Source organism: Zeus faber (assembly GCF_960531495.2).
Source record: "Zeus faber genome assembly, chromosome: 10".
Taxonomy (NCBI): domain Eukaryota; kingdom Metazoa; phylum Chordata; class Actinopteri; order Zeiformes; family Zeidae; genus Zeus; species Zeus faber.
In genome coordinates this window covers 25,222,587-25,249,105 of record NC_137199.1, presented here as the reverse complement: position 1 = coordinate 25,249,105, position 26,519 = coordinate 25,222,587, and the positions used below count along the sequence as shown (strand labels likewise).

The following is a 26,519-nucleotide window of genomic DNA, read 5'->3' as shown; positions in this document are numbered from 1 at the left end:
AGTGGTGACGTTTAACAACTACTCATCTAGCAAGGGACCTCTTGAAGGACCCCTGGGGGTCCCCGGAGCTCAAATTGAGAACCATCGCTTTACGTCAGAAAAAAAGATAATGATGATGAAAACCACAGTATATTGGGCGGGCGACGGGGTTAGAGGGTGGTTTTATTTTTATCTATAATCCGTGGTTAACCCACAATGCGCTTGTGGTTGTGACCTATGTGAGAAGGAGAAAGGTATATTTTTCTATTTGGGTTTTTTATGCCCTGGTACTTCATAGTTTAGTATAGTATAGTATGGTATAGTATAGTATGGTATGGACACACTTTTAGAAAGGTACAATCATTTCAATTTGTGTCGAATTTGGCATCTCTCTACATTAACACAGAAAATGCTATAGACCTATGACAAGATGACTTTTGACCTCACAGCTCACACCTAGTGTGTCGAATTGCAGCCTATTTTCTGTGTGCCCGGTCAATGTTTGCTCTGTCTATCCCTTGCGAACTACTATTTAATATGAAAGCAATACAGTGGATTACCAATGGGATGATGGAAAAAAGGAACCATCATTATGGAATAAAAAAAAAAAAAAGGAGCTAGAACTACGACATACACCAGCATGTATAAAATGAAAAGCTTTCAAGTTGGCAAATTATTTGACATTCTTCATTTGGTTGGGTGATAGACTAGTCCTCCAATTGCTACTACAATTTGCAGTAGTTGCTATTTATGTCATTTGGTCAAATTAGCCTATAAGAAAAAAATGGCTTCCATTTAATTCAAACCGACTATCAAGGCAAGGACTGCAAAGCAAATGAAAGCTAAAATGTTCTTCATAAGAAATTACATTTACATTACATTTAGCAGACGCTTTTATCCAAAGCGACTTACAATTATTCAAACACCGACGGACGCAGCCATCGGGAGCAATGAGGGGTTAAGTGTCTTGCTCAAGGACACTACAGCATGCTAGCAGGAGGAGCCTGGGATCCAACCAGCAACCTTTAGATCACTAGACCACCAGCTCTACCGCCTGAGCTACCATCCCCGGTAGAAAGAAATGTACAAATATTGTCAGTGCTCATACAAAAGAGATATACTGTACTCCAAAAATAGATGCACTCCAAACATTACATTGAATATTGCTGAGCAGAAGGGGTTTGGATGGTTATAGTCAGCAATCAGCGACCAGTTCGAAATCGTGGTCATAAAAAAAATCATTATCATTGTTAAATATTGGCTCAAACCGGTCACATGTAATCATCGTTTTGTTGCACAGCAAAACGTGCACTGAGTGAGGAGCATTTTCAAGAGCAGCTACAGTGTACAACCCATTTGAACGACATACAAACATCTATTTATAGCATACTGTAATCCACAAAATCAAATTCCTTGTATGTGGAAATACACTTGGAGAATAATTTAATTCTAGATAAGATACATTAAGGAGAGAGAGATCAAGATCGGAAAAACTGTTAAGAATGGTGAAAGTTCATAGCCCTCTGGCCAGCCCTATATTTCACAGTGGTAATAGGTCACCCGTTTTCTAACATATCATGTGAACTGTAATACATGAATAATACAAGGCTTGCTTTAATAATGTACAAAATATAATTCCTTTTTTGGTGTATGTTTGATGATGCCCTCTGTTCACTTTTAGGGTGCAACGTTTTTTAAATCAGAGTAGAAAATCAACAGCAAATAGAACAGAGAACAGATAGGTTCCATTAACAACAATAAACATAAGATTTCGATCACCATATCCTTACACTACAATAGTAACTGAATATAGTAATTAAATTTAAGGTAAAACAAATACAAAGGGTTAAATTAAACAAAAGATTTAAAAAGTCTAGAAATACACGTGAGGCATTTCTCTTCAAAGGCATTTCAAAGATAGACTGATATTTTTTAAATATATTGCTCATGATATTATTTGTCATTAGGGTTCACTTGTTTGGCGCCACCCGTTGGTCAATGAGGAAACTTCCTAATGTGCCCGTGGAGGCGTGGTCCATGCTCATCGTGGTAGTTTATGTATTTATCCAGTTACATTTTAGGCTTGATTCACATTAATGACGACTTGGCTTACTTAACTTAATTTATTCCTGCGGTAATTAAGCCCAAATCGCATCCCAGTATGTGGTGGCGAGGTTCAAAATAATTACGAGAAGATCGTCGCACTCGTCGTGGATTGTCTCTCGAAATTGTCCGACAAATATTGTTGTCCGACTGGAAACCATGTTAAAATAATTACCGGCAGAAAAACGTTGCTGCGCTGGAACGTCAGTAAAGTGTGTCCGTCCAATATTGTCGTCCGACTGGCAACTGTGATGTGGGCTTACGGTTCCGATACGTAACAATCCCCTGTAAACAATTTGAAGGATTGTGCAATACAGTCGTAAAATATAGGAGAGATCTTCTCGGAATGGATGGAGTGCCGTGTGTCCGTGTGTCCCGGTGTGCCGCTCAAAGATTAAGGTGAGCCTACACTATAATAAGCCCTCGATTTTGCAACTTCCCACGCTAGCTTGCTGGCGTGGGAATTAATACTCCATATGCATTGATGTTAAGAACTGTTATTTCGTGTTTTTTAATTATAAAGAAAACATCTACAGTCCCAAGGCATGCTCGACCACAGATTCAATCTCCAAAAGGACCTTGGTGGTACCGTGGTTGTACCCATCCTGCCTTGGTGTGTATCCACACTTGATCTTCAAGTCCTCAAAGAAGAACTGGCTTCAGATAGCCTCTGTGAAATAGTTTGGAGTCAGGTAATTGTTGCAGGAGGTTGTGGCACAACAGGTTGATCCACATTATTAGCAACACATCTTTAAAGGGGAAAACACACGTTCTTGAATGCATTGTTTATTTATTTATTTATTTACTTACTTATTACTATAGGTGCCTTTTAAATCAAAGAGGGAAAAGGGAAAGACAATGAACGAACTTGCAAACTCCATCCAGGAGATGTTGGAGTCCCATGGACACAGTTGGACAGAGGCTCTGAGGAGGGACATTCCTCACAGCTACCAGCGCCATGGTGACCTGGTTCTACTGGGAGACAACTGTTTCTCTCTGCCAATATGGAGGACATATGGTAATACAGTCAAATTACACTATGGTTTTCTTCAGTTAGGTTTATTTGGATAACAATAATTTTAATCTGGATTATCCTATAGGTGAACAGCTATGGCCTGCAGTCGCCAAAGGGCTGGGTGCGAAACGTCTCGCACAGATGCATCGAGTGTCCAAGGACAGATTCAGAACTCCTGTGGTGGCCATGCTGTTTGGAGAGCACAGCTGGGTAACTCACGTCGACAACGGAATCCGGTACGATCAGCAACTGAGTATTTAATCATCCATAACTAGATGCATGTGTTTAACGTCTAGTCTCTTTCAGGTACGAGTTTGATGTCACCAAATCCATGTTCTCGGCTGGAAACGTTACAGAAAAGATCCGCATAGCCTCATTTGACTGCAAGGGAGAGACAGTGGTAGATTTGTATGCAGGTACTGTTTCAAGTATACATTCACAGTTGTACTTGTATTATGTTTCAATATCAAAACTTTTGGCACTCTGAAATATTTCCAACAATTTTTATGTGCAACTGAAGACATGCATCTTACAAAAACTATATTTTAACATAGGTATTGGATACTTTACACTTCCGTACTTGATACATGCGGGGGCCAGCCATGTACATGCCTGTGAGTGGAACCCTGATGCAGTGCCAGCGTTAAAAAAAAATCTTGAGGCAAACCAGGTTTCTGATCGATGTACTGTTCACCATGGTGACAATCGCAAGGTAAGAAGCAAGAAGTGTTTTACCTAAATGCATATTCCTTCCATGTTTCATATTCTCTCAACTGTAGTTGACATACATTACTGACTGGCTGTTAATTGGACTAGTTTGGCATATAATAGTGTTGTTTATGTTTATTTCATAGCTCCAACTTTGTGATCTTGCTGACCGCGTCAACCTGGGGCTCATACCGAGTTCTGAGGAAGGATGGCCCGTTGCCTGTCGACTGCTGAAGAGAACAACCGGAGGCGTATTACACATTCACCAGAATGTCACTACACCATTTCAGAATGCAATACAACCACAATTGGAAAAGAAGACTGACCGAGATGTTTGGCAGGCCTGGGCCATGGACACAGCAGGCTGCATCGCCAACATGTTACAGGACGTCACTGGGGGACAGTGGAAAACAAGCATCCAGCACATAGAGCATGTTAAGTCATACGCACCTCATATCCACCATGTTGTGCTTGACTTGGAATGCAGACCTCATCAATTCATCAGACTGTAATACCAACACTTGCTGGATTCTATGGCTAAGAACCCAGTAAGATGTTAGTTTTTTCTTCAGCATATCACAGCCAAAAAAATCCCTTGACAATTGCAATCTGAGACTTGACCTTGCAATATTTAACTCTCATATGACTTTGTTATTGTTTTTTAAAAGTCAGAATTTATCTATCCCTTTTGAAAATATTGCAAACAACAACAAAAGTAGGATACTTACACTAAGTTGTTTAATGGTTGAACTGAATATTAAATGTATGTACACTGAGCTTTCTAGTTCCCATGATTGAGGCCTGAAATGAAAGCTGAAGGTATAACTTGGAACTGTATGGAGTTTTGACAGATCTGACGTGTGAGTTATTATGTATCTTAAATGGCTGGCAAATGACTTTAATTGAGAAGGCAAAAAAAAGAAAACAACAGTTATCATGTTTTATACAGTATACACTACTCACAAAAACTTAGGGATATTTGGCTTTCGGGTGACATTCATGTAAAATGTAAAAAGTTCACGCTACAGTGATATTATATCATGAAAGTAGGGCATTTAATTAGAAGCATGCAATGGTGATTTCCTCATCTCAAACTATTTATTGAAACAAAAGCCAACAACAGTGGTGGTTAGACCACAACAAAAAATGTCAGTCTCAATAACTTGCTATGTCCCCTTGAGCATCAATTACAGCTTGACAACCACGTCTCATGCTGTTCACAAGTCGATTTATTGTCTGCTGAGGCCTGGCCCCCCACTCTTCTTGAAGGGCGGCCCTCAAGTCATTGAGATTATGGGGTACAGAATTACAAGCCTCTACACGGCGACTCAGCTGATCTCATAGGTTTTCTATGGGATTCAGGTCTGGAGAAAGTGCAGGCCACTCCATTTGAGGTGCCCCAGTCTCCAGCAGCCGTTCCCTAATGATGCCACCTCCATGAGCTGGAGCATTGTCGTCCATGTAGATGAACTTAGGCCTGTGTTGTTCATGCAGGGGCACAATGACTGGATTAATGATGTTATTCAGGTAGTATGGGCTTGTCACTGTACCATTCACTATCATGTTGTCATTCATCTAATTCATTTCACACAACTGAGTTTTATCTTATTAGAAAAAGAAACACAGGATTTACATTTCTATTTGTAAATTATTTTGACTCCAGCCATACAAATTTGTGTGAATTATAATCAGGATATGCATGGCCTTTCATCTGCAGAAGAAAAGCTACAGTAATACTCAATTAAGTTTTATAGGCTCATTTATATCAGTGGCAATGGAAATGACGAGTACTTTTACTTTGAATGATTGAAGTACATTTAAGAGCAAGTACCTATGCACGTTTACTTAATAAATGTCAACGTGGAACTTTCAGTAATGCTGTGCGCACTATTTGTATGTTCTTCTTAAGTAAAAGGTCTGCACTTCCACCATTGGCTGGGAAATCACGCGAGTCAATTTTTAGTATAGGTATTTTTAGAATTATTATCTTTTATTATTTTTTCACCTTTTTTTTTTTTTTTTTTTAACGCAGTGGCGTGTCTCTAAACACAATGAACGAAAATAAGAAAGGCTCTGTCGAAGTCCATGCAGGGTTGAACTGCTGGAAGAACGTGCTGACTTTCAGCAGTGGCTCACATTTTCCACATTCAGCCTGACTGTGGTAAATACAGCAAATTAAATGCACCTGTCATGGAAAATATGCAGAAGCTTCCCCGTGTGCAGCCTGCAGCCCTCAGCACCGCCACTAACTTTCCTTATCTTCCTGCTCCGAGACTCCACACACATACACGCACGCACTGAGTCAACAGGCTGACAAGCAGAAGGAGCTTTACTGGATATTTCACAGGAAAACCAAGGTAGATTGTTTTTCATTGTTTTTATCTCGAGACTTGCATTTATTTTTATTAATTTTTTTTTACGTAGTGCAATCTTTACGTTTTTGTTCCCCCCCCCCGGAAATCGTCCGCAGGGGTTTGAACGTGTGGAAATGTGAATTAATTCTCTCCTGGGGAATATTCCAATCGAGAGTCTCCTTTTTTTTTTTCTTCTTTTTTTTTTTTAGGTTGAGCGCCTATTCGGAAAGTACAGTGTATTTGTGTTTCGTTACACTGCTTGCGAAGTGGAAAATATCACATTTAGAATTCACATGTCGACCTATATTTTATTTGATTTATTTTATATATTCTCAAGAGAATAATATGCTGAGGTGAATTAACTAGTTAGTTTCTTACTTTAATTCATGTCGCTTTATTTTACCTTGTATTTCGTGCGTCTGTGTTTTCTGTTTAATCTGGACTCTCTCACGCACATACCCTGAAAGGTGCGTGTCTTCAACCCGTTCAAACAATGAGGAAGAGCTTCTCTTTAAATTCCACACTCGTCTCCTCTCGATTGCTGCGTCCCCGACACTTGGTTGAGATCTCTGTGTGTGTGTGTGTGTGTGTGTGTGTGTGTGTGTGTGTGTGTGTGTGTGTGTGTGTGTGTGTGTCATGTTCCAGATTATAAATTTATCATGTTTTAGCTGGTGAACTCCACCCGTCTCTGTGTCCTTAGAGGGTGGGAACCCCCTGGAGATGCCAAGCTTGTGTTGTTTCTGCGTTTCCCTTTCCCAGCGACCTTTCACCCCTTATTTGGGCTCTTTCTGCACTTTTAAACCACACACATCAAGTCTTCTATCTTTAGTAAAACGAACGTGGGCCAAAGGTTGACTATATAAATGTATCTTGTGACTTAATATGTTGCGATGTCTAATTATTTTCGTTTTAATGTGATTTGGATCTGATGGTAAATTTATGTGGAAATCCATAAGATTGTCTGTCGGGTGGATCACACTACAATTCCATTCAAAACTGCAAGTTTGTTTTCCCCCAACGTTTGGGTTGACCCTTGTCTCCACCCTAACAGCAGAGGCATACTCAAAAAGAAGTGTCCTATCTTTATTTATCCTTATCTCGCTCTGAGAGCTCCCCTTGTGGGCAACGGCTCCAAATGTCCCTGCGTCATGGCAGGGGAGGGGCTTCAACCTCCTTTTCATTTTTGTCGTCTTTTCATCTTTAAATACACCAAAGCCACAGCCGACTCGGCTCGCTGTCTCGTTCGCGCTTCTTTCACTGCCAATGTCTATATCGGTTTCCGGCAACTCGCTCTGAAGATCGGTGACGCGGAATCACTTTGCCATTCCTATTGGCACGGAATGACGTAAGGAAGTAAACAGTTCTTATTAAGTATTCTGCGACATATTCTCTGGTGATTCTTAGGCCTTTTTTTTTTTTTTTTTAAGTACGGCTCCACCCGGAGACGGTCACTTTCTTTTCTCAAAATGGTGCTTCCTTGTATAGGTACTAAAGTAATCCTAGTTTGATTCACAATCCCTCGTCAATTTTACATATTGACATGTGAGTCACTACTGTGACATCTAGTCTTCCGTAATGTCTCCTGCTGTGCATTTGCTGGTCTCCTCGATGAACCGCGTCCAGCAGGGCAGCGGGCCTCGCTGCACGGCAGAGGAAGGACAACAGTTCGCTATCGTTGTTTTATCGCCATCGCCTCCGCCCATCTGCATCCTCTTCCCCGCAGTGCGTCCAGTGACGCAGTTCTCAATTTTTGCAGAGCGCTGTAAAGCTTACTGTACACGGAGGTTGGAGTGTTTCACTGACCGGCTTAAAAAAAGAAATGGCTTTCTTAGTTAAAGGGGGCTGTTTGAATAATTGGATAACTTAGAATTGAGTTGATTATGTTGTCCAACAGTTACAATCGGACAGTATATCGGGAGAGGCGGTTCACCAGTGCAAAGGACCTAATGAAATAACCAAGATGCCCGAGGCTGGAGACATGAACCTGGCCTTCCTCTCCGAGTCAGAGCGAGAGCTCATCCTGGAGGTTCTGCGTCGGGACGAGGAGCTGAGGCAGGCCGAGGAGCAGCGTGTGCGGTGAGAGGAACACAACCCTGATATTTGGATGTTCTGGTTTACTCGTGTATGTAACCCCTGCCCCCACCCCCCCAGCTGACTTTTTAACTTCTTCTCATTCCAGGAAGCTTAAGGTGGAGCTGCTGGACATCAGGAGGAAAGGAGCCAAGCGTGGCAGCGGCAGATACAGTCAGCGCAGCTGTGGCCGGTGCCAGGAGACTCTGAGCCGGCTGAGCGTGGGCTCCAGCCAGTGCAAGGCGTGCAAGCACCACGTGTGCCAGAGCTGCCGAACGGTGCACCCCGGCGGAACCTGGCTGTGCACTTTGTGTGCCAAGGAATCGTGAGGCACTCTCTTGTTTTATTCAGTCGTGTGTTGTTATTGTGATGTGCTCATTGCACGTCCAAAAAAATCCAGAGGGACTATGCTATAAGTACACATTGTTGTCTGAAGTAGTCAAACCCATTGTATAGCCAGAAAAACATTCTATAGGAATAATGTAATATTAGTAGAGTTTATTTTTTAAGGGGGGAGATGAGGGATAGAGAGCTGATATTTATTTTCATACCATGACCTCAGCATATATAAGAATTTGTGAGGGAGTGTTGTTTCGGTTACCTAGGGATCTTAAGAAAAGCACAGGCGACTGGTTCTACGACCAGAGGGTGAACCGCTTCTCCACCAGGCCTGGACACGACCTCGTGAGGAGCTCGCTCAAGAACCGGCCGCCGTGTGAGTGCAGGAAGAGGATGTGGGCATGTGCCGCTTAGGAATGTCAACAGACTTCCAAATGTTCCAATTTTTATTTTTTCATGGGGGGAAAAAATAGTGTTGTTACTTTGCATAGTAAAGAAGCGGGAGACTGCTGGCGAGCTGCTGCTGAGGAGCACGGAGATGCACGCCGACCCACCAGTGCCTCGGCCTAGACAGAGGGATCAGACGGCCGACAGAGAGAGGCGAGACTTAACACTTGTCGTTGAGCGCGACGTATGTTCAATTTTACTGACCCAGACTCTTAACTGGCTTTGATGTGCCATTTCTGACAGGCCAAGCGAAGACACAACCGAAGCAAAGACACAAGGTGGTGTCAAGCCTCAGCCCAGCGACACAGAGTCTACCGAGACAGACAGTCTGTCCAGCAGTCAGACTGAGACGTCTAGCAGCGGGACCCCCGACCCAGCAAGGTGCACACGCGGCCATGCTGAGGGAGAGGGGGTGGCTGTGTGTGCGCCGTTCACTCATTACATATTTGGTGCTTGTCCCACAGGAGGGGGAAAGACAAGGTGGGGTCCAGTCTGGCAGGTTCCAGTGTTTCCAGTCTGAGCGTCCCAGGAAAAGCCAACAGTCTTAGCATTCACAGCGCCTCCTCCGAGGCAAACACTGTAAGAAGCTCTGTCAGTGATGATGATCAAACAAGCCAATGTCCTGAAAAAGGCATTAACTTTGTACTGTCTGACGGAATTATCAACACAGGCTTCAGAAAAGCCAAGGTTCTGCCCGAGCCCGGAACTGAATGGCACGGACGTTGAAAGGATATTTAAAAAAAGTATACGCCGTTCTCAGAAGCCACCGGGTGAGTGCTTTGTGTGTTTTTGTCTTTTTCCCCCGAAGCACTTAAGAGTTTCTCCCATCCAGCCTAGAGGTAATGTCCCGTATCGTTTCCTGGGTGTGTCGCAGAGCACATATCGTCCCTGGACCTCAGTGAGGAGGGAGGCCGTGCCTCCTCGGCCTCAATGGGCAACAGGAGCCATTCTGTCCCCGGCCTCGATATACAGGTGATAAATTGGCTCCTTACCGATTCATGAAATCGCTATGTTAGACGAGTTTGTTTGACTGGCAGGTGAAGTTTGCTGCTAAGTCTTTAGGATTGGGCTTCTTATATTATTCATCTTTATAGATCTTTTCAGCATTTTCTTTGGCAACCCCAGATTCTGTACTTCCTTGATTCTTACTCACTGCCTTCTTACCTTCCCTCTGCGTTTTCTTTTATTTCTTATCGTCTTAACTGTTTTTCATACCTCTGGGGGACAAGAAAGGCTTGCACTTAATTGTTTGTAATGCTGCTACAGGGCGATGAGGAGGAAGATGAGGATATTGATAACTTGGTTAGTATCCATAAAAAGACGGTGGCTTCGAGTTCTTCCAGTCTGCACAGCTCAAAGGTAAATTGAGTTGAATGATATTATTTTACAGCATTACACACGTTCCTTTCAAAGGCACGACATTAGCTTTGGTAAAAGACGATTGGTGTTAATTAATTTAAGTGCAGCGCTGCAGGGTGTTCTCCTTCAAGTGGGGGGGGGGGGGGAAATGTTCCTATAGTTACCGAGCATGGAGGATGCAAATGAAATGCTTAACTCGAATTTCCTGCTGTCAGTCTCCCTCCCTTTCTCTTTCTTTATGGAGAAATGGGGATTTTTACGCGCTCTATTGTTTTTGCTTTTACCTCTAGCCAGAGCCATTTATTTTCAGTCAGGTTGTGCTTTGAAGAGTTATAAATGATCGGAACCGCGTGCGTGCGTCAGTCAGAGGGGTAATGAACTCTCCCCCCCCCCCCCTCTTATCTGAACCTTCTCCCTGTCTTGTTTCTCCAGAGCACCCTGGGGAGTTTGATGAGTATTTACAGCGAAACGGGGGATTACGACAGCGTGGACGTGAGTGGGGACATCGTATTTTCTCTCGGCTACGACGATCTCACCAACAGCCTGATTATCTTCATCAAGGAGTGCTACGGGCTGGCCTACGGAGACGCCTCTCACCAGCGCTCAAACCCGTAAGTGTCCCAGGGTCCAGCCCCGTTGGCGGTGATGGTTTAGGACACCTTTCTTATTAAACAATCCCACAAGATGGACTGCAAATTGCTTTTGCCACCGACCGTTTGCAGGCGTTTCACCTTGTGGTATTCTGTTTGCCTTTTGCCTTGGTATTTCAGCCCCTGCGTACTGACATGAGCTGCGGTGTTGGATGGAGCTACCAAACGCACATCTTTGTTTCTGTTCTGTTTCTACTACACACATACCCACGGCTGATGCGCATTAACATGGCTTTGATTAGACTGGATAAAGGCAGGCTGTGTTTACAAAGCCGTGCAAATGACCCAGAGATGATTAGTTGGATTTCCCAGGAAATGCAACATCAAACTTTTTATTGATATAACACCACATATTCAGCTTGACTGTTTTTGATTTTTTTTTCAGATTTTTTATTTAATTTTTTTTAATTATTATTTTTTTTGCCACTTAGGTACGTCAAATGCTACCTCCTCCCAGAAAAGTCTCGCCAGAGCAAAAGGAAAACGACGATTAAGAGGAATACCATCAACCCAGTCTACAACGAAACATTAAAGGTTTAAACTCATTTTATAGGTGGATGTTAAAATAATTGTGGGGTGTGTGTTTTGTTTTGTTTTTTTAATATGTGTGGACTTGACACTAACAGTGACCGTGCTCTGTGATGGCTGCAGATCATGGCCACACCTACATGGACCTAAGATTGATATTTACTTGAAAGATTAGGACAGTTACTAGTAAATATTGATTCTGTTTCTGTCTTTTGAATCAATATCATCAAACTAAATATTATAGCCAGCCCATGACTGCCAAATAGAAACCTACCTTGATCAATTAAATATATAATTGGATACAATTTGCGTCCAGCTTATTTTGTTTTGGAAGGAAGAAATGTAGAAATTAAAAAAATACATATTTTAAAGTGATATGTATTTTATAGTTGTTCTCATCATCTTTAATTTAAACAACACTTACAATGCCCGCATTTAATAAAGAACTCCCAGTTGCATTATTTGTGATTCAGCTATTTCTCCATGATGCATTTCCTCCCCTCTTCTACTCCTTTATCTCTTCTTCTTCGTCAGTATGGCATCATCCGCTCCCAGCTGCACACTCGCACCCTGCTGATAGCCGTCTGGCACCATGGTCGGATGAGCCGGAACACATTCCTGGGAGAGGTGGAGCTTTCCCTCGACTCTAGGGAACTCGACTCACCTCAGGAGGAACGCATGTCACTCATGGGCAAGGTGTGTGTGTGTGTGTGTGTGTGTGTGTGTGTGTGTGTGTGTGTGTGTGTGTGTGTGTGTGTGTGTGTGTGTGTGTGTGTGTGTGTGTGTGTGTGTGTGTGTGTGTGTGTGTGTGTGTGTCATTAGATGACAACTCGTAGTTGCTGAACTATCCAGCAAAAATAAAATAGTGTTAACCATCACTTACTATGCAGAATAGAGTGTCAAAGAATATATATTTCTCTCACTGTCAAATGGTTTGCCTTCCATTCAGACGGCCTCTCCTGCGCAAGCCTCGGCCTTTGCCCAGTGCAAAGGGGAGTTGGTGATCTCCTTGAAATATATCACGCCCAAAAAGCCAACAGAGGACAATAGGAAAGGTATATAGCTGCGGAGTGTTGGAAAGTAATCTCATTCAGCTGTTTGATATCCTTATCCCTCAGCATGTTGACTGTCTCCACCTAGGCAAGAAATCGAAGACCGAAGGAGGCGGAGAGCTGCATGTCCTCATCAAAGAGGCCAAAAGTTTGGTGGCAATGAAACCGGGGGGCACGTCAGATTCCTTTGTGAAAGGGTCAGTCGCCCACCGTTCCCTCTTAATGAATCAGATTTTTTGTGTGTGTGTGTGTCGTCTTTCTTCAAATATCAACCTGTAGTCAAATTCTAATACAGTAAATGCCGGCGGCGTTATCAACATGAACAAATAAAAGCCTGCCTCAAATACAGACCGGGTAGATGTATTTAATGTACTCTATTTCCTTCTGCTGTGTAGCAGATCACTTCATGGGGCGAATGCTCGGAGTGCTCTCGCTTTCCAGCACTCTAAAGCACAAAGGGCCGTGTTCTGAGGGAAAGTAGGAAAACTGTAATTTCCCTGTCGGCTACCACCACAAGTGTGAATTTTAGAGTAGCTACGAGCTCTTTTTTTTTTTTTTTTTTTCCACCATGCATGTGTTTGCATAGCTTGGCACGCAGACAGAAATTTGATTTCAAAGTTGATCAAATACACTTAATAAACAGAGGGAATTGGATATATAAGCCTGCTTCCAATAATGACCCCGGTGACGATCTGAGGAAATACTGTGTATGTTTTTGTTGTACTGAAGGTATTTGTTACCTGCCAACGTCAAGTCCACAAAAAGGAAGACTCCAGTCATGAAGAAAAATCTGAACCCGCACTTCGACCACACATTCGTGTACAAGGATCTGAGCCTGGAGCAGCTGAAGGGCATGTGTCTGGAGCTGACTGTTTGGGACAGGGAGGCCATGTCTAGCAACGAATTCCTGGGAGGCGTTCGCCTGAGCACCGGCATAGGTACGAGGTTAACAGCTGGATAGCCTGGAGGATTCGTCTGCATTATGGTTTGGCTATGGCCTGTGAATTTTCCTAGACAATTAACCATTTCCTATTGGAAGATCAATTAAATGTAGGTTAATTGGTGGAAGTAATTACACGGTCCTGTGGGATTTTAACACGGTACACCTTTCTAGGGTCAGTTTTATCCTTTATTTTTTTGCCATTAATGTTAATTCTGTCTTCCTGTGAGAAATTGGTTTAATAATACTCTCATAACCTTCGGTACTACAATCTGCACTGATTTTGCATTGTTCTCGCTTCCAGGTACTCTGAAAATCGAAAAGCTCGAGGTGGAAATGGACTCCGTGGGTGAGGAGGTGAGTCTGTGGCAGAAGATGATGCAGTACCCTGACTCGTGGGCGGAGGGCACCCTTCCTCTGCGCTGCTCCATGGGGAAGGGAAAGGGCAGTTAAGGACACTGTACGCCTGGATCCTGGATGGAAGGCTACTCCCGGGATGAGAGGGAGCTTTTTTTTATGATGCATTTTAAGGTCACTTAATTGAAGGTAAACACAACCCAGTTTATTGGTTGCAAGAAAGCATCGAGTTAAACAGCCTGCCGAACACTACAAGTCTAATTCCAGACTCCCTTTAATACAAATATGTGAATTTTTACAATAGCACGGCTGCCGCGCCGTCTATTCACAATGCACCGTTCTCTCTGCTCAGGCTGAGCGGCAAAGCTTGCTATGTGTACATACATATATCACTTTTAAAATGCTATAAGCAACACCACCCCGAACTCTTCCTTAAATGTAATTATGTCCAACTAAGAGATGGGTGTTTGGCTTTTGAAATTAAAGGTGTGTATATGTTTGTGCAGTTTTAATTAGCACACAGCACTTATCATAATATTAATAATAAATGGTGTTGCACAGTTAATAACGGTTTCTTTACATGTATGTACAGTTGCATAGTTTAGCACAATTATATTTGGTGTTTTTAACATTAGCCATGTTTTATTTTACAAATTGTGCTTGTCATAACATTTCAGTTTTATTAATGAACGTAGTTGTTAATGTTCTGAGATACTGCATGCAATGAATAAAACAAAAGCACAAAATGTGAACTTCGGGCCCCGTCATATTGTTCTATAATGTTTTCTTAACCTTGAGTGCCTGACACGCCCCATTCTCACATCAACCGCAATGTTCTTTAGTTTGCGTTGGTTCCGTAATACTGTGTGTGCGCGGCTTGGTGGTTCAGTGTGTCATGAGTGAAGGCTCCTTTTGGCCGCCGGAGGACGCGCTCAGATCAGTCGCAGTAATCCCTGTAGAGCTCGAGCTTCTCCCGCTCCTCCTCGTCCAGAAGGTAGTGGTCGATGTAGGAGAAGAGTTCGTCCGAGCTCACCGTGGTGATGAACCTCTCTCTGTCCGCCCCGAGCTTGTCCAGCAGCACCATGCTGAAGTACGATCGGGAGACTCTGAACATCCGCCTGCACAGTGGCGCGGGACAAACAACAATTACATCCTTGCTCTATGATTTTTATTTACCAAGAGCAAATATCCTGTGGGATTTTTATTTATTTATTTATTTATTTATTTTTTTGGGGGGGGCCGGGCATTTTCTACCTGAGGCCCTCGATGACGTCCGGCTCGAGCTGCATCTCCTTGATGCGGCCTTGCTCCCGAGGCGGGGAACCCAGGAGCTCGACGACGGTCACGTGGCGAAGGTCCAAGCCGCAGTCGGATTTCTAGTCGAAGAGGAAAAAACAGGAGGATTACCTCGATCCGGGAACGACCGGGGTATTGCAGCTTATCTGATGACAACAGCAGTTGTGGTGCCCAAATTTCCCTGGGGGCGAATTTAATTTCCTCACCTGTAACATAAGGTTCTGCATCTTATATTCCTGCAACGTGATATCGGGTGCAGAGATGATCAGCAGCCTCCTCTTCTCATAGAACTGATCCAAGAGGGCAGTAGCTGTCTTCGCGTCAGGTTTGATCTCCATTGCTGCACAAACACACCAGAATCTTCAACAATCAGGGTTCTCTCCCATTCTTAAACCCACCAGTGTTATTTCAGGCATTTTCATACGGACTGTCCACACTCACAGACACATTCTGCATTATTTCCGCTCCAGCTGCGGTTAAACTGGCACACGCGACTCGCCGTGCCCATCTGCTCGTAACCGCCATCGCAGTGGTACTCGCACACTGCGCCGTAGTTGTTTCCGTCGGAGGAGCAGGTGAGGTGGCCGTGCATCGGAGGCTTCAGCTCCGGACATCTTCTCACTGTCAGGAGAGGGCACTGGAAATAAGCTCTTCACCGCAATAAAAGGCTGTTGGAACAATTTATTCTACATCTTCAATGGATTAAAGGCATGTTTGCCTTTACATATTTGTGCATTTTAAAAAATGTATATAAAATATTTTGCATACAATTTATGCACAATTCCTGCTTTCACACAATGAATGTTGATGAAGGTTCACCTGTTGTATACCCCCCTCAAAAAAAGTATTAATGTTTTGTATAGTGCCACATTTCTTCTATTTCTAATAATTTAATGTGATCGCCTTAATTGATTTGCTTTGATGTGAGCTGATGTATCATTGCAATTTCCCTCCAGGATTAAATAAAATCTCCAGCTGATCTGTTCTAATCTAGACTTTGCGGTAAACCCAGATGGTTTTTATATCAAGTTACTGACCCTCAACGCGGACGATGAACTTGCAAGCAGCTCTGTTCCTGGCTTGGTCGTATACTTTGTACCGAACAATGGTGGCCCCCTCTTTAAAGGGGGTCTCTGACCCCTCTCCCACCAATATTACCCTGGGGAGAAGAGAGAAGGAAAAAGACGATCACACACTTTGACAGTACAGTAAGTGAACAAGAAAAGGGGGGGGGGGGGGAGGAAAGAGAAGACTTACTGAAGTGTTTTATCAGCTGTGTCCGTGGCAACGGGGGGTTCCCAGGACACGCTGGCAGTCAGCTGTCCAGGATCGGCGACCTTGACTCTGGAAAAGGGGCACTTTATCTTTGGAGGGTCATCATCTGAAACAGTCAAACGATTAAAAAGAAAATTGTCTCCAATATCATAGAGAATAGACTGGCCCCGCTCATGGGGCTGGGCTCGCTGTTAACATTCTCTGTTAGTCTGAAAATGAAGCCTGGTGTTGGAGGCGCTCCAAAAAAACAATGAGGAAACGGAGAGAAAATATGTGGCGAGCAGGGAAGTGGAGATATTTGTTGTGTTTGAGTGCAGTGGGAGACGGAGCACTAGGAGAGCTGGAATTTTTAAAGACTCAAAAACAATAACAAAAGAACAGCATTATTACAGTTGGATTTAATTAAAGTCCAACTCCTGGCGGGAAAGGGAAAGCACAACTTTTTGCAGTTGCATAACAGTTTTGACTGTCGCTTTCCTGAAAATGATAAAATGATCAACTTAAATACTTAAACTAAACTGACGGCAACAGGATATTAAAATATGGCTTTACTTGATGTCATTGTGGAAGAAGACCAGGGCAATATTGAATCCAGCGGCCTATTTAGCCACCAAAACCTGCTCCTTCTACCTGCAACAGCCTGCAGAGGGAACTCCAGCTGAATGACTCGCGCTCTGTTTGAAAATTGAAATCTCTCGTCAAGGACGGGGCTTTAAATGCAGTAAGTCACTGTAACTGTTTTTAAACTTGCCTCATTATAACCACATTTCGCTATTTGATTCATATAAATGGACAGCATTCATATAGTGCTTTTCTCGCCGCTAATGCCACTCAGGGCGCATTACACCCTTTCACACACCAACGAGAGAGTCAGCCATGCAAGTCCATTTTTCTGGGAGAAGGTAGTATTTGATGTACCTAAGTGGCAAAAAAAAAACAAAATAAAAAAAGATAATCATAAAAAAAATATGAATCAGGTCAAGCTGAATATGTGGTGTAAAAACAATAAAAAGTTTGTTGATGTTGCATTTCCTGGGAAATCCAAGTAATCATCTCAGACTTGTTGGAAGCTCTCAGGGGATAGCTGTCTTGCGCAAGGACACCTCGGAAAATTAGCCAAGAGGAGCCGAGGCTCGAACCACCTCCGGAGCCACTGCTGCAACGGGGTGTTGCTGTGAGAAACCATGCGAGCCAACCCACCCTGTAAAAAAAAATGTCAAAGGTGAAATAAAATAAGATAATATGAACTGAAATAGAAAACATACCGATGCAGACGGGCTCCACACCGCTCCAGGACCCCCCGGCCAGGCAGGTGCGCCAGTGTTCTCCATTGATGCGGTGTCCCGGGTCGCAGGTGAAGTCGCACCTCGAGTCCACCACGAAGCCATGGGTGCAGCTGTACGTGCCACGTGGGATCAGGGGCAGGACGTGGCAGCGCACCTCTGCAGGAACAACAAGAACCGGCCGAATCATTCTTTGGAGCACTTCCAAATCTGAAAAACGGAGAGCGTAAAGCCAGTGTCCACCTCCCACATACGGCGGCAATGGGCCGTCCCGGACCAGCGTCGGTTTGCCAAGCACCGGATGGAGGACTTCCCCAGCAGCCGGTAGCCGCGGTCGCAGGTCATCTCACAGCGGGTGCCCAAGGTGCTGCGGTAGTTTCCTCCGCGAGGGGAGAAGCAGGTCAGCTGACCATTGGCCAGGGTCGGATTATGGCACCACCTGGGGTCTGTATCAAGATGTTTCAGAATAAAAAGCTTTTTTCCCCTCCAATGCTATACTGTCAGAGCAGAACTACAGTATGCCAGCATGTGACTAACCAAAGGCTATACAAGCCTTCACTTGATTGTGTGTGTGTGTGTGTGTGCGCGCGTGCGCGTGCGTGCGTGCGTGCGTGCGTGCGTGCGTGCGTGCGTGTGTGTGTGCGTTCTTCCATACATACTGTTGTAGTCCAGTCTTGGAGTGTAGTCTTCCTCAGATGACAACTCGTAGTTACTGTATGTTGCCTCAGATCCAGCTAAAATAAAATATAGTGTCAACCATCGCTTACTATGCAGAATAGATATATTGCATAACTGTGTGTGTGTGTGTGTGTGTGTGTGTGTGTGTGTGTGTGTGCACGTGGGCCAGCTCCATAACATTCCGATCCACAGTCACCTGGACTTGCAATCAGTGAAGCAGTCGGTGATCCTGCAGACATGACCCCAGGGCTGTGAAACACACACCACTGTCCAAACGACGCGTGTATTGGAGAGAGGACGTGGGAATATCATGTTTGTAGAGTTTCCACCTTTTTTTCCTAAAGGCTAGACACAGTCATACATGCCCAGACCCAAACTTAAACCGGAGAACAGAGACACTTTTAACGCAATGATTTAAGCGGCTCCTGTTCCCGCAGCTGCTGAATACCGTGACGTGAACGACTTGATTGACAGTTAATTACTGCAAACATCATCATTGCATTCGTTTGTCCCTATTTTTGACAAGTTTATTAATACTCCCTTGCTGTACAAAACGTTGGCCGTGTAAGCCGCTCTTTCCAGGAGTTTTTTTTCCCCCTTTCCAGGAGTTTTCCATACCATTAAGACTCCCCCACTGACATAGACCTTTCTCAGCATTTTTGGTTAACGCAAGTTGTCCTTTTTCCTTTCAGATCTTGAAAAAATTACTTTTATTTTTAACAGTCGCTGCCAACCTTCCTTCCTCCAATCCAGTTCATAACCCTTAATTCCCACCCTACCGTGATGTGTTTTCACATTCGCTCTGCTGAGTCAGCTCTAACCCAAACCCTGTTATATAATTAGATTTTGTATTGTGTGCCAAATGACAATTATTTGCTCAATGGTGGATTTCAAATATAAAACCAATACTGTGACTTGCCATCCTCTGGAATCTTGGAACATTTTCCAAAGGCTGTTAATCTCACCTTTCCACGTTTGCATTTAGACGGCTTTCTTTCACAAGCTTGTCCCACTCAGTAAAATCTTCCTCCCGCTAACTTTTTCCACGTGCCTCTGACAGGAAATGAGCCAAACAGACTGTGTACCAGTGTATGTCATTGTGGAAAACAAAGGGGAGCGAGGTAAAATGTGAAGAAATAAATAGAAAATTCTCGGTGTGATATCAAAACATGTCTTTTAACATATCATCCGCCGTGTGTCATCGTGCTGGTCGTCAATGGAAAGGGTCTAGAATTGCCAGACTCTGACGCACAAACGCGTCGGGCACATTCCCCACAGCTGAAAGCACTGACTATACCACGCAGGGAGACCGTCAGGGAGAGCGTCTAAGAGGCGGGTGAGTCACGTTACGGTAGACGGGGTATAACTTCTGATCCCAAATCACGGCGCGCAAAAAGAGCTTGTTTCAGACACCATGTAGACCAGTGATTCTCTACCTTTTTTCACGTCAAGGACCCTGAATTTGATACGCACTGGCCCACAGAGCCAGTGCGCACATTTGGCCCACAGTTGATAGGATTTGGTCCCTGGGACCCCCGGTTAAGTCCAAAGCTCCACACCTGTCTGTAACCATAGTTGGGGAGAAAACAGTGAAACTACGTTCAAAACAGTCTTTATTGTAAATTTTCTCACGGTGCTAACGTCTTGAAAATGTAACAATGATGAATAATGTTGAACTATTCATCATTTAGCTGAGGCCCTCTGGAATCTCCTGAAGGGCCCCCGCGGGTCCCCTGACGGCACATTGACGTTGACGACCCCTGATCCCGATCTACAGTTAACATTCATAAGATCACGAGGGCGATCAACTTGTTCCGGTGAAATAATATAATTACTCTGATTTAAATTCTCAGTGGATGTATTTTCTGAATTTGGGTCTCCCTAAGTCAGTCCCTCAGGTCAAACTTAAGTCACTTACTATCTAGTGGCATTAAAATAATAGCTTTTCCACAGTGGGTCCTTGGAGACTTAGTAATTAGCTGGTAGTGATTGATAGAGTGTAATAATTACTATACCAACATCTTGGGACAAGCCCAATCAAAAGAAACTCCCCTGAGCAGGCACATACACAAACAGAAACAGAAAAAGAAAAGTGGAACAGCAGAGCAATTAACCTGCGACTATTAGTATTATTAGTTATTATCGTTAAATGGTGTCAATGTGTGGATGTGGATTTCTTTTGTATGTTCTATAAACAAATGTTCTCACTTTGTTTCTACAATCAGTGATATCGGAATTAACAATTTGCCTTCCCTGAATGAATACAACATTTAAAATGTAAGCAGCATGAAATCACAGTATTGGTCTTATTTTACGGTTTAATAATTACGGTAGCACGGGAATAACTGTAATCCACTTTACATGAGAATTTCCGCTATTGCAATAACTTTAAAGGTCAATTAAAGTAGGTTTCTCGTCACTTCCAGTCAGTTAATCACTGTAAAAATCGCAGTACGTTTTTATCTCGTCCTTGAGGGATGAGTACGACCCCTGTGTTTATTCCAGCGGTTTCCTCACAAATCCACAACATCTGCATTCAATACCAAGCGGAGATGCGCCTATTTCCCCACTGAATTCATGATGTTTGGGATACAAAGGGAGGAAAAAAAAAACAAAAAAACACAGATTTCCACTGGCAACAAACAAGCATGTTTACAAGTTTCCATCCTTTCTTATAATAAACTCTGCATCTGTGAATAACCTGAAGGTGCCTCGGGCGTCCAGGTATCGCGGCTCACCTGCGAGGTAGAAAATCAGCAGCGTAACAAAGCGGTGGAGGGAAATGGCAAAAGTTCTGTCGTCCGCAGCTCCACAGATCATTGTGCCTTCTGTTGAGTGGGGTGGGCGGGAAAAGGATTTCCAAATTGTCTGCGGTTTGTAATCTCCGGTATAAGAAGAGAAGGTAAAAACGGTACGACCGACCACCGATGGCAAAGGGGAGGACCGAGCCGAAAGAGGGTCTGATCAATGTTCTGTAGACCGGGGGGTTCCCGGGTCCGCGCCCCCTACGGACCATCGAAGGTATCGCAGGGGGGTTCACGGCTCAATTACTTTTGATATGATTTATTCATTTTGTTTTATTATTTTACATTCTTCCACTTTACTTGTTTCACTTATTTTATTTTTTTCTTATTTTATTTATTGTAGATATATTTGTCATGTTTTTTTTCACAAGCTATATACTCAACCTCGCTAATAATAGTGGGGGGGGGGGGTTAAATTGTGAGATTTTCACTTTTTGTGAGCAAGATTTAAGTTTAAATGTCAAATCACAATCCAGAAAAAGCGTTTTCACCGTTTTAGAAGCGTGGGTGGTCCTCAGCCAGACCCCGGCGGGGGGCTCTCCTGGTGTAGAGCGATGATCATTGTCGTTTACAAGAGTTGGAAAATGCCGCTTGGGGGCACAATGGTTACTTTTCACTTTAACCATATTATACCCCCCACGTTGGGCAGGGGAAATGTAAAGTAGGAGTTTCCACCTTTATGGCGAGGCACCCCGTTGCAAGCTTACTTATACCCCTGTCCCACGGCACCAAAACCCCCGGTAAGCTCTGGCTGAGGACGCCCCTCCCGCCTCCTTCATAATTAAAAGGTCATAAACTACCGTGTGGTTTAACTAAAAACCCACAAAAAGTTGAACATCTTTCAACGAAAGTCAATGGAGTGGAGTTGATTTGATTTATCTGCAATTCCTCCCAAGACCCCAAGGCCTAGTCTTGCGTACTACCCCGGCCCCGGAGTGGCTGGCTGTGGTTTAAATCAAACGGATCCGAGCAGTTTACCAGCTTTAATAGGAATGTTAATTGTTATCTCCACGCCTCTGATTTGATTCAAAAAAAATTTTCATCTATTTTTTTGCCAGATTAAATGTTTTGTTTTGTCGCATGTACAAGTGAAGCGTAGGGGCGCGTGCGGTGTAATTAAGTGCTTTTATCAATTAATTATTATTATTATTATTATTATTATTATTATTATCATTATTATTATTGTTTACTTTTTTTATCTTCACCCCTGGTGATACCATAATTGGGGAAAAAGTATATCCAAACATTACCGTAGTAGTTGAATCAAATATAAAATACATAGAAATGTAAAAATAAAAGAGATATACAATAATTTGTAATATTAGAAGTCCTTTTTTTTTTTTTTTTTTTTATATTGTATTTTATTTTTCCACAACGTCCCCCCCAGGAAAGTGAACGCGGGTTCGTGACGACACTTCCCCCTCTCCCGCTTGGATCTCCGGCCAAAGTTGCCTTCCTCTCCCGCAGACAGGGCGCAGCGAGCGACCGAACTTTTCTCTCCCCGCCCGCGGAAGGAAGGAAGGAAAAAAAGAACACAACCCAAAAGGAACCCCACCATGGCAGCGCCGTCCAGACGGCTTCAGACGAAGCCCGTGATCACCTGCCTCAAGACCTTCCTCATTTCCTACAGCCTCATATTTTGGGTGAGTCCGTGTGCGATGAACAGGGAAAAAAAAAAAAAAAAAAAAAAAAAAAAGGGGGAAAAAAAAAAAATGGGGAAAAAAAAAAAATGGGGCCCGATGAACCGCGGTAACGACGAGGCTGAGGAGCGGTGCCGGCGCGACGCGGCACCCCCGGGTCGAAACACGCGAGCGCAGCGCTTTCTGGGGGAGCCGCGGGCGGACGCCTTGGACCCGCCGCGTCGGCGCCAGCGAAGCCGCGTCGCTCGGGGTCCGATTTATTCCGTTTTCTCACCCGAGTCCGTCCGCACCGCCGCGGCCGCCGCCAACCCTCCCGGTGCCCTGACGCGTCGCCTTCTCCGGACTCACCCGGCGCACCCCACACGCACCTGGGGCGGGGGGGACAGGTTCTCCACGGTCCTCTTTTTTTTTTTTTTTTTTTAATTCCCAGTTCCTGCGCCGCTTACTGACCTAAAGGGAACTGTTAACATATAATAATATAATAGAAACCGTTCATAGAACCATTGTAGCACATAACCTACCCACTTTCCACCCAAAACTTACCAAATATATGATGCTTAGCTTTTTAAATCGACCTTAAATACTTTATTAAATAACAGAGAGAGATCATTTGGCCAAAGATTAATTCTATCATTTTGTTCATGTTTCTCTGGAAAAGCGCCAAAGTATTTAATGAGATACGAGTCAAATACTTGGTATTGACTCTTCCATGATTTCCAAAGGCAACAGGTGAGATAATTTACTGTAATATGACACTGAATCCAACACGAGATGGAAAACAATACTTTATACTGTGCTAGTGTTCACACGCTCCAGCTACAAAAGGATAATGTTAATCCTTATTATTATTTTTTTAATTTTTAAGTTTTTTTTCTGCCCATTGTCGCCCTTTTTTTTTTTTTCTTTGCGTTACCAATGTGACACGGCTGTTTACTGGGTGCAAAGTTCACCATGGCTTTTATCTGGTTGTTTATGGGTCCTGGTTGAACGCGCTGATGACTCCCATTAGGGACTAATGGCTCGGGAGAGTAAGAGCGGTGAGTGAGGAAGATGCTCCAACTGAAAATGTTGACTCTGATCACGTCAGAGTACAGCGGTCTGAGGATTGATGGGTCGATTTATTAAAAAAAAAAACACACGCACATGCTGTTTCAGAACAGCCGCGTGAGCTTTGGTAAGGGGACGTAAGACCTCAAGGGTTTTTCCCCCAACTCTTTTAAGAGACGGTTGCCACAACGGGGCTTTTTCAGCCGGCACGGCGGTGGGGATCAGTAAGCGTGTGATTAAGAGGGTGGGCTCCGCGCCCTAAAATCCTAAGGTGGTGTCTCTGACCCGGCCCGAATCTTTTGAAGCGTCCTCTGAGATTTGAGCTGACTTGTTGTGCTTCCTCAGTTCACAGGAGTGATCCTGCTCGCGGTTGGTGTGTGGGGGAAGGTGAGCCTGGAGTCCTATTTATCCCTGGCTTCCGACAAGAGCACCAATGCGCCATATGTCCTCATCGGGACCGGAGCCACCATTGTTATTTTCGGATTGTTCGGTTGCTTCGCAACGTGCCGCGGAAGCCCATGGATGCTCAAACTGGTCAGTATATTGCAGGGGTGGTATATTCCTTGAGGCACGTCTTCCATGTGGGCCCCTGGTCACTCATGCTGTGTGTGTTCTGTCCAGTACGCCATGTTCCTGGCCTTGGTGTTCTTGGCCGAGCTTGTGGCCGGAATCTCGGGCTTCCTCTTTAGGCACGAGGTGAGACACGGACACACGACATTTGAGGCCCGCCATTAAAAAATGTGTGATGTCCGAGATGTAACGAGCTTCCCTCTGGATTCCCCAGATCAAGAATATTTTGGACATTTCCTATAGAAACGCAGTGCAGAACTACAACGGCACCGAGAGCCAAAGCGCAGCTGTGGACACAATCCAGAGGACGGTGGGTGTTGTACCGCCGCCGATATCTAGATTAATAATTTTCTCCTGTTGCTAAGTAAATATTACATTAATGTGTGAATGCGGTTTGCGCCCGCCCCTCCCTCCCTCCCTCCCTCCCATGCAGATCCGGCCACTCTGTGTCCTTCATTAACCAATTATTCTTTATCAATAAAAACTCATACCCCCTTTGTTCTGGCTGAAAGACATTTGCAGCGCCATCTTTATTGTTTTACTCGTGGTTTTTTTTTTTTCCCACGTAGTTGCATTGCTGTGGAGTCAAAAATTACACCGACTGGTTTGAGACCGCCTACTTCAGGCAGAGCGGCATACCCCCTAGCTGCTGCAAGGACAACACCAACTGTACGCCCGAGACCCTCAAGAACCGTGAGATGGCCGGCACCGAGGTGTACCAAACCGTAAGCTGAGGTGGATTTTTATCCGCCAATATTAAATCAGCCAGCCTACACAGCCAGTCAGATTACGTTTTTTTATTTTTATTTTTATTCATTTTTTTATTCCTCAATTGTCTCGCTGCGGTGTTTGTTAAGTGTCTCTTGTTTAATCTTAGGGATGCTTCTCGCTGGTGTCGACGGTGATGGAGGGCAACCTGGGGATCATTGCGGGGATATCTTTTGGAATTGCTTTCTTCCAGGTGAAGTTGCTTGACGTTCACTCGGACGTGTTTTTAGATGTTTGGTCTCGGAAACAGTTGCGTTTCTGCTGATAAGCTCGTTTGTTTCTTGTAGAACGAGGATTGATTTGGTATTTTTGGGTTGTTTTTCTTTGTTGTTTTTTTTTTACTCAGCTCATTGGAATATTCCTGGCCTGCTGCTTGTCTCGATACATCACCAACAACCAATATGAAATGGTCTAGCAGTGTCACACAGGTAAAACGTTATGCACTGGTATATCACTCGTAATTTTTTTCATTCCCAAGTAACAGGATGAAGCGGTAAGAAAGTCAAATATTAATGCTCATAGCTAAAGGTCTATTTTTGACACACACTTACACTGTCTTCTCTCGTTTCCTAGGTTACTGACAGGCACCCCTGGATTGAAACCGAATGAAAATTTTCTCATCATTTTATAATATTGTGTTAGTTATATTTTAGAGGGGGAACAAAAAAAAAAACACTTGCTGCTCATTTTAATTGACTTCTCCAACGACCACCAAAACAGAAGGGAACACAGTCGAGGACATCATAAGGGACAGAATAGGCTGTCGGGGTTGGAACGTATGCATTTTGTAGTTCATTTCAACGATGCACAGGTATTATTCTGATACTTTTTCCGTGTAATTAACTTTATCAATTCATTAGCATTTCCAGTTCTTGTAAAAATAAGTTAGATATTGTACCCGCAGTGTTTTGCAAGTCTGCCAATGTTAAGCCCGTGTGCTAATGATAGAGGAAAATAGTTAAAGTGGCACAAAAAAACCGAGTGAACTTTTGAGTGTGAAAATTCTTGTAGCTGGAGAAACGTCAATAGGCCAGTTTGTGATGGTGATAAACCACAGATTAATCGAAAGGGAAATTGGGGGAAAGGAAAATAACATTAGCCTTTTTGACGGGCACAGACTCGGCCCGCTTCTTTCAGTCTGCACTTGTGCTTGGTTATTATCGCCACACTTTCTTCCTGCTACAGTTGTCAGTGTTAAATTGTTTAGTGTTTGCATGTGTGTGTAATACTTGAGAAATAAAGATAAAAATCATGTTC

General features: G+C 43.8%; 4 protein-coding genes across 4 annotated transcripts; 3 read left to right on the top strand and 1 right to left on the bottom strand.

The window, feature by feature from the left end:
- The first annotated feature begins 2,372 nt into the window (after window positions 1-2,372).
- Window positions 2,373-4,361, top strand: trmt12 (tRNA methyltransferase 12 homolog). The gene is made up of 7 exons (XM_080008643.1): window positions 2,373-2,481; window positions 2,606-2,774; window positions 2,968-3,100; window positions 3,183-3,333; window positions 3,404-3,513; window positions 3,652-3,809; window positions 3,952-4,361. Exons 1-7 carry the CDS (start codon window positions 2,429-2,431, stop codon window positions 4,315-4,317), a joined length of 1,140 nt encoding a protein of 379 aa, XP_079864769.1. The 5' UTR covers window positions 2,373-2,428; the 3' UTR covers window positions 4,318-4,361.
- A 1,777-nt stretch (window positions 4,362-6,138) lies between these two features.
- On the top strand, window positions 6,139-14,000 carry sytl4 (synaptotagmin-like 4). The gene is made up of 17 exons (XM_080008227.1): window positions 6,139-6,162; window positions 8,054-8,235; window positions 8,339-8,554; window positions 8,835-8,944; window positions 9,060-9,168; window positions 9,259-9,396; window positions 9,480-9,594; window positions 9,686-9,785; window positions 9,890-9,987; window positions 10,282-10,374; window positions 10,807-10,985; window positions 11,456-11,558; window positions 12,087-12,248; window positions 12,502-12,607; window positions 12,693-12,801; window positions 13,334-13,542; window positions 13,849-14,000. The coding sequence occupies exons 2-17, from the start codon at window positions 8,120-8,122 to the stop codon at window positions 13,995-13,997; spliced, it is 2,112 nt and encodes a 703-aa protein (XP_079864353.1). The 5' UTR covers window positions 6,139-6,162; window positions 8,054-8,119; the 3' UTR covers window positions 13,998-14,000.
- Window positions 14,001-14,084: 84 nt separating this feature from the next.
- On the bottom strand, window positions 14,085-21,366 carry srpx2 (sushi-repeat containing protein X-linked 2). The gene is made up of 10 exons (XM_080008676.1): window positions 21,172-21,366; window positions 18,415-18,489; window positions 18,010-18,201; window positions 17,738-17,914; window positions 16,455-16,578; window positions 16,235-16,356; window positions 15,639-15,818; window positions 15,404-15,537; window positions 15,156-15,277; window positions 14,085-15,019 (listed from the first exon to the last, which is right to left on the bottom strand). Exons 1-10 carry the CDS (start codon window positions 21,251-21,253, stop codon window positions 14,839-14,841), a joined length of 1,389 nt encoding a protein of 462 aa, XP_079864802.1. The 5' UTR covers window positions 21,254-21,366; the 3' UTR covers window positions 14,085-14,838.
- A 1,300-nt stretch (window positions 21,367-22,666) lies between these two features.
- Window positions 22,667-26,519, top strand: tspan6 (tetraspanin 6). Its single transcript, XM_080007931.1, has 8 exons — window positions 22,667-22,880; window positions 24,270-24,458; window positions 24,546-24,620; window positions 24,709-24,804; window positions 25,064-25,219; window positions 25,372-25,455; window positions 25,609-25,690; window positions 25,836-26,519. Exons 1-7 carry the CDS (start codon window positions 22,794-22,796, stop codon window positions 25,675-25,677), a joined length of 756 nt encoding a protein of 251 aa, XP_079864057.1. The 5' UTR covers window positions 22,667-22,793; the 3' UTR covers window positions 25,678-25,690; window positions 25,836-26,519.

Coding starts and splice junctions, on each gene's coding strand:
- trmt12 (XM_080008643.1), top strand. CDS start 2,429: ATGGATGGAGTGCCGTGTGTCCGTGTGTCCCGGTGTGCCGCTCAAAGA. Junction 3,334..3,403: donor CACGTCGACAACGGAATCCG/GTACGATCAGCA, acceptor AGTCTCTTTCAG/GTACGAGTTTGATGTCACCA. Junction 3,514..3,651: donor AGTGGTAGATTTGTATGCAG/GTACTGTTTCAA, acceptor ATTTTAACATAG/GTATTGGATACTTTACACTT.
- sytl4 (XM_080008227.1), top strand. CDS start 8,120: ATGCCCGAGGCTGGAGACATGAACCTGGCCTTCCTCTCCGAGTCAGAG. Junction 11,559..12,086: donor TCTACAACGAAACATTAAAG/GTTTAAACTCAT, acceptor CTTCTTCGTCAG/TATGGCATCATCCGCTCCCA. Junction 12,802..13,333: donor TCAGATTCCTTTGTGAAAGG/GTCAGTCGCCCA, acceptor GTTGTACTGAAG/GTATTTGTTACCTGCCAACG.
- srpx2 (XM_080008676.1), bottom strand. CDS start 21,253: ATGATCTGTGGAGCTGCGGACGACAGAACTTTTGCCATTTCCCTCCAC. Junction 18,202..18,414: donor TCCAAGACTGGACTACAACA/GTATGTATGGAA, acceptor ATCTTGATACAG/ACCCCAGGTGGTGCCATAAT. Junction 15,538..15,638: donor AAATAATGCAGAATGTGTCT/GTGAGTGTGGAC, acceptor GTGTTTGTGCAG/CAATGGAGATCAAACCTGAC.
- tspan6 (XM_080007931.1), top strand. CDS start 22,794: ATGGCAGCGCCGTCCAGACGGCTTCAGACGAAGCCCGTGATCACCTGC. Junction 24,621..24,708: donor GCTTCCTCTTTAGGCACGAG/GTGAGACACGGA, acceptor TGGATTCCCCAG/ATCAAGAATATTTTGGACAT. Junction 24,805..25,063: donor TGGACACAATCCAGAGGACG/GTGGGTGTTGTA, acceptor TTTCCCACGTAG/TTGCATTGCTGTGGAGTCAA.